Source organism: Trichosurus vulpecula, chromosome 1 (genome assembly GCF_011100635.1).
Source record: "Trichosurus vulpecula isolate mTriVul1 chromosome 1, mTriVul1.pri, whole genome shotgun sequence".
Taxonomy (NCBI): domain Eukaryota; kingdom Metazoa; phylum Chordata; class Mammalia; order Diprotodontia; family Phalangeridae; genus Trichosurus; species Trichosurus vulpecula.
In genome coordinates, this window is record NC_050573.1 from 85,369,194 (window position 1) to 85,371,702 (window position 2,509).

The 2,509-nt window shown below is 39.6% G+C and overlaps 1 protein-coding gene across 1 annotated transcript; it reads right to left on the minus strand.

Moving 5' to 3' along the window:
* Positions 1-2,173: 2,173 nt before the first annotated feature.
* On the minus strand, positions 2,174-2,509 carry LOC118851524 (ubiquitin-like). Its single transcript, XM_036761004.1, has one exon. The coding sequence runs from the start codon at positions 2,507-2,509 to the stop codon at positions 2,174-2,176; it is 336 nt and encodes a 111-aa protein (XP_036616899.1).

Consider the following 2,509-nt stretch of genomic DNA (forward strand, 5'->3'; position numbering starts at 1 on the left):
TGTTTTCAATAAGTCTACAGAAGATGAGCTTAAATATCAATATTCTTATTCAATTACAAAAAGTAGTCATTTTATCCTCTTGTGCAGTAGTCCACAGAGCATCAAATATAAAAGAATAATACCAAGATAGTGACTTGCCCTTGAACTGTTTCTATATGAACTCCATCCAAAAGGATGAGCAGAATAAGATAGCAATAATAATGTAAGGGCAGGGAATAACTGAATCAATCAATCATAAAATCATCCTACCACACTTAAAGATACTAACAAGAGGCGCAGTGAGTGGAGCACTGGCCCTGGAGTCAGGAGGACTCCTGAAGCAGCTGGCCTCAGACACTTGACACATTTACTAGCTGTGTGACCTTAGGCAAGTAACTTAACCCCAATTGCCCTGCCTTCCCCCTGCAAATAAAAAAATAAATAAAAATGTAAAAAAAAAAAGATACTAACAAGAGCCTCTGCCCTGATAACTTAACCAAGTAAGAATACCAAATAAACTAAACAACCAAAGATCTTAGACTACAGACAAAGAGTCCTTGATCAATTCTGAAATCTTTGAAAGCTATTGGATGAAATAGTGACATTTCACAGGAAATATTTGATTGAGGATTGGTTGAGGAGACAAGATCATTTCTCGTAGGGCTTAAATAAAAACAAGCTAGCTTAGAACTAAGCTTTTGAGTACCTTGCAACTTAGTGGTGAAATCCTTCCAGCCAAGCCCCTAAGAAGTAATCATTTTGGGGTGAAAAGAGAAGAGAGTACTCCAGGTCTCACCCTTGACAAGAGACGGATGATGTGAACTTTGGAGGATTAGAGGTTTCTGGCTATCCTATCAGTGTCTTCAGAATAGTTGATGCAGTACCTGCATTGGGAGCTAAGGTCAAAACTAGACATACTAGACATACTAAGGAAAGGCAACTTCAAGATTCAAGCCCAGTAGAGAAATGACACCATGCCTAAGAGGAACTTCATGAGCACTCCAAGAAGGGAAGAGAAGAACTTTCTGGAAACCAAGGACTAAGTTACCACCTTACTATCTCTAAGCCAGAGCCTACTTTCAAAAGGTCTTTATATGTACTTGTGGGAGAGTGCATACACGCACTTCTAGAAGGGTGTTTTGTACCAATCTTTCTTACTGTACCACCTCCATAAATAACCTTCTTTAAAAAAATCTTTTTTTTTCAGTTCTAAATTCTCTCCATCCCACCTCCACATCCTCCACATATTGAGAAAGCAAGAAAAACAAAACCCATTACAAATATATATATATAGTAATACAAAACAAAATCCCTAATTAGCCATGTGGAAAGGAGAAGAGAGGAAAGGGGAAGAGAGGAGAGAAGAAAAAACACTGAGTGATGCACTCTGAATCCATCACTACTCTATCTGGAAGTTGACAGCATGTTTATCATAAGTACTTTGAAACTGTGGTTGGTCATTGTGTTGATCAGAGTTCCTAAGTCTTTCAGAGTTGATTGTTTTTACAATATTGTAGTCGTATAAATTGTTCTCCTAGTTTCTGCTCACTTCACTTTGCATCAGTTCATACAAGTCTTCCTAGGTATTCTATTACATCTATATACCATAACTTACTCGGCCATTCACTAACTGATGGGCACTCCCTCAGTTTCTAATTCTTTGCTACCACGAAAAGAGCTACTAAAAATGCTTTTTGTATATATAGTTTCTTTTTCTCTTTCTTTGATCTCTTAAAGGTATAGATCTAGTAAGTATTGCTCGGTCAAGGATATGCACAGTTTAATAACGTTTTGGGCATAGTTTCAAATTGCTTTCTAGAATGGCTGGATCAGTTCACAACTCCACTAACAGTACACTAAAGTGTCTGTTTTCCCACAGTCCCCCTAGCTTTTGTCATTTTAATTTTTTGTCAACTTAGCCAATCTGATGAATGTGAAGCAGCACTTAGGAGTTGTTTTAATGGGCATTTCTCTAATTATTAGTTATTTAGAGACTTCTTTTTTTCCTGCTTCTCAACTAAAAGGGGATTTTATTAATATCACAGCCCCATTAAACCCAGGAATAAGGCCTTGTTACAACAGACTACTCAAGAGCACTTCATCAGTCAGGGGAGCCAAACCAAAACTGGGTCCCAAGGCTGGTCTTTATTTGATCTTTTTGGGGCGCAGATTGTTGGTGTGGCCACGCTTCTTCTTAGAGCAGTTTACAGCCCAGGGGGTGCAGGTGGGCATAACACTTGAGGCAGATCATTTTGTCACAGTTGTACTTCTGGGCCAGCTGGCGAAGAGAAGGCTCAATGATGCCCCCTCGAAGACGCAGCACCAAGTGCAGAGTGGACTCTTTCTGGATGTTGTAGTCAGAGAGGGTTCGGCCATCTTCTAGCTGTTTTCCAGCAAAAATCAGACGTTGTTGGTCTGGTGGGATACCTTTCTTGTCCTGGATTTTGGCTTTGACATTCTCAATAGTATCACTGGGTTCGACCTCAAGCGGGATGGTCTTGCCCATCAGGGTCTTCACAAAGATCTGCAT

Bases quoted from the DNA above. Each gene is read 5' to 3' on its own strand.
- LOC118851524 (XM_036761004.1), bottom strand. From the start codon at position 2,509: ATGCAGATCTTTGTGAAGACCCTGATGGGCAAGACCATCCCGCTTGAG.